The 3,098-nt window shown below is 54.8% G+C and overlaps 1 protein-coding gene across 1 annotated transcript; it reads right to left on the reverse strand.

The window, feature by feature from the left end:
• Positions 1-1,095: 1,095 nt before the first annotated feature.
• Positions 1,096-2,892, reverse strand: LOC125779252 (proteoglycan 4-like). Its single transcript, XM_049459893.1, has one exon. The coding sequence runs from the start codon at positions 2,890-2,892 to the stop codon at positions 1,096-1,098; it is 1,797 nt and encodes a 598-aa protein (XP_049315850.1).
• Positions 2,893-3,098: the final 206 nt, after the last annotated feature.

The raw sequence follows: 3,098 nt of genomic DNA on the forward strand, positions 1-3,098 counted from the left end.
CCCAACTACCGGGTAGGGTCATCGCGAGCATTGGCATCACCCGGCGGTGATGCCTTTTCTGCGCGAGGCCTGCGCATTCCCTCAACTACCGGGCAGGTAGTGCGCTCCCCCCCTTCTACTGTATAGGGCAGTCATCGCGAGCACTGGCATGATGCCTTTTCTGCGTGATTTTCTACCCCATACTGCCTACTTCTACTTCCTATTTCTATTGTTTTTAACTTGCCCCTGCCTGATGCTGTCGATGGCGACCGTCCTCGCCAGAGTGCTGGAAGGAATGATCCCACTCGATGTGAAGTGCTTGCTTATATAGCAGCACAGCGCAGCTTTCGTCACCGTAGCGAGGTAAGTATGCGTATGGTGCGTTAGGACGTATGGTGGAAAGCTCTAGCAGCTTCCAACATCGTAGTGAGGTAAGTTGTGTGCGTATGGTGCGGGTACACGGTGGAAGGCTCTAGCGGCGTTCAACATTGTAGTGAGGTAAGTTGACGTAAATTATTGTAAGGTGGTAAAAGCCACGTTACAGTCCCCCCCTGACTGCGGACAATGATACTTCGCTGGCGGCGGGTGGAACGAGATCTCCCACGATGGTTCGGCTGGAGGCTGGCTGGCTGTCCTAGTTGGCGTGTGCCGTGAACGGGGAGCGGGTGTGGAAACCTTTATTTAATAGTATTTCTTAACCTATAGTACAAGGCGTATTAGGTCTTATAGCTTACAACTAGTGACACCCATTTAATGTAATCGTATAAATGCATGAATAACATGGTAACTGGTAAAAGAACTAGTTTTAAATTCTGGCCTACGGGATGGATTGTACAGTTAAAGGTAATGCAAATACATACTTAAAGCTAATTACTTAATTATAACGGCTGCTCTGAGGTGTTACTCGTATAAGTGAAGCACGCATCTGTCCTCGCCGTATCGCACCAGAACCCGGTCGCCTTCTAGCTTCTGAAGGGCTAGACGTCGTCCCAGGAAGAACAGCGTTCGCTTGGAGCGCTTGATAAAATGCTGTCTGGTCATCACCAGCCCTTCCAGGAACACTGGGATTTCGCCCACCGGTGTCACTTGTGGGGGTGATGTGTCAGGCGTGGCCGGTTATGCGCTGATCTCGGCAGTTGGAGGCCGGGTCGTCGTCGGGGTTGGCGTCGCTTTTGGGTGAGGCGGCGTCGTCTCGACGTTGGTCTTGTCAATTGCTGGGGCAGACGCCCCATCGTCGTTCGAGCATGCCGGCGTTGTTGTAGCGGGCGCCTCTTGCACCTTCTCTGCGAGTGGCTCAGGCGTGGCCGGTTGCGCGCTGATCTCGGCAGTTGGAGGCCGGATCGTTGTCGGGGTTGGCGTCGCTTTTGGGTGAGGCGGCGTCGTCTCGACGTTGGTCTTGTCAATTGCTGGGGCAGACGCCCCATCGTCGTTCGAGCATGCCGACGTTGTTGTAGCGGGTGCCTCTTGCACCTTCTCTGCGAGTAGCTCCGCGGTACTGGCTTCCTTCCTCGCGGTACTCTTTGCCGTGCGTCGCTGGCCGAGTTGGAGCGAAGCTGCAGTCGGCAGGTCGCTTTGTTTGGCGGAGAGCGTTACCTGGGCCTTCGCTTGGCCTGCTGGGTGCGTCGGGGTTTGGGCGGCGCGCGGCTCTGTCGCAGCACCAGCTTCACGGTCTGCTTCCCGTGGCGTTGGGGCTCGCCTGGTGGTCGGGAGCTTCCGGGCGTTGGTGCTGAGCGGCGTCTGTCGTAGCAATGCTTCTAATGCCGCTGGTTCTGTGGCCGGCCGACTTCGGGTGGAGGCGTTGACGCTGTGCTCCAGGTGCTGTCTGGGTACCCTAGGACGAGTTCGGGCAGCTGACCCAGTGTTGTCGGTACTTATCGCATATAACGCGGTTGTATTCGGGTGCACCCGCGGTCGTGCTTCCGGGGGTGGCCGGAAAGGTGGCGGCCTTTGCGGCTCGTCCGGCGGCTTCACAAGTTCAACTGTATTGGTCGACTTGAATTTTCTGACGATATATGGGCCAGAATACTTCGGAGCAAGCTTCTGTGCAAAGTTGTTTACTGCGGAAGAGAGCGGATGATCTCTTTTGAGTACTTTCTCGCCGATAAGTGGCTTCCATGGTCGTCTGCGCAAATCGTAGTATCTCTTCTGGCGTTTTGCTGCGGTGGACAAGTTGCGAGAAACTTCTTGCCAAAGCTCGGTGAGTGTCGGCACGGTGGTGGCTTCTTCGTCGGGCACGTTTCCTTCTTTGCGGATTTGTTTCGGTGTAGCTGGTATGTACCCGAAGTTTATCTCAGCTGCTGATGTTTTTGTCGAGTCGTGTTGTGATGTATTTATCGCGAAAGCTATTTCGGCTAGTTGGTGGTCCCAGGTCCGGTGATCGGCCTTTGCTCGTTGGGCGATCATAGTTTTCACGACTCTGTTGGTGCGCTCGTTTGGGTTCTCGTGTGGAGCGTAAATGGCGGTGAAACGATGTTGAATTCCGTGGCTCTCCAGGAACTGTGTAAGCGGCTTTCCGGTGAATTGCTTCCCGTTGTCGGTAAGGAATACGTCAGGGCAGCTAAACCGGTATATCACGCGTTCTCGTAGCGCCTTTATAACACTGGCGGTGGTTGCATTCCGGACTGGCACGAGTTCCACCCACTTGGAGAACTTATCCCTGAGCACTAGCAAGCACGAGTTGCCATTTGTTGAGCGTGGTAGTGGGCCTACAAAATCTGCCGTTACAACTTCCCATGGTCGTGAGCATTGCATGGTGGCCATCATCCCGGCAGGTCGGCGCTGGTCTATCTTATATTCGGCACATTGTTGGCATCGACGCCGGTGCTGGCGTCGTGATTTTCTCTCAGGACTTCGAGTCGACGGTGCTCCTGGATAGCGTATTGCGTGGGGCGATGTGCCGAAAGAGCCGGCCATCGATAAGTTTGTAATCGGGATGTTTCTTTGGTTGATCGTGTACCTGGCGCGTACGTCTTTCATACCATCTGTCCGGTTGATCATGGACGGCATGCATTGCCTTCTTGGCCTTTCAGTGGGCATCTGGATAGCGCGTCGGCGACTACGTTGAGGGTACCTTTGCGATACTCGATGTCGAAGTCAAACTGTTGTAGCTCTAGGGCCCA

Source organism: Bactrocera dorsalis, chromosome 6 (genome assembly GCF_023373825.1).
Source record: "Bactrocera dorsalis isolate Fly_Bdor chromosome 6, ASM2337382v1, whole genome shotgun sequence".
Lineage (NCBI taxonomy): Eukaryota > Metazoa > Arthropoda > Insecta > Diptera > Tephritidae > Bactrocera > Bactrocera dorsalis.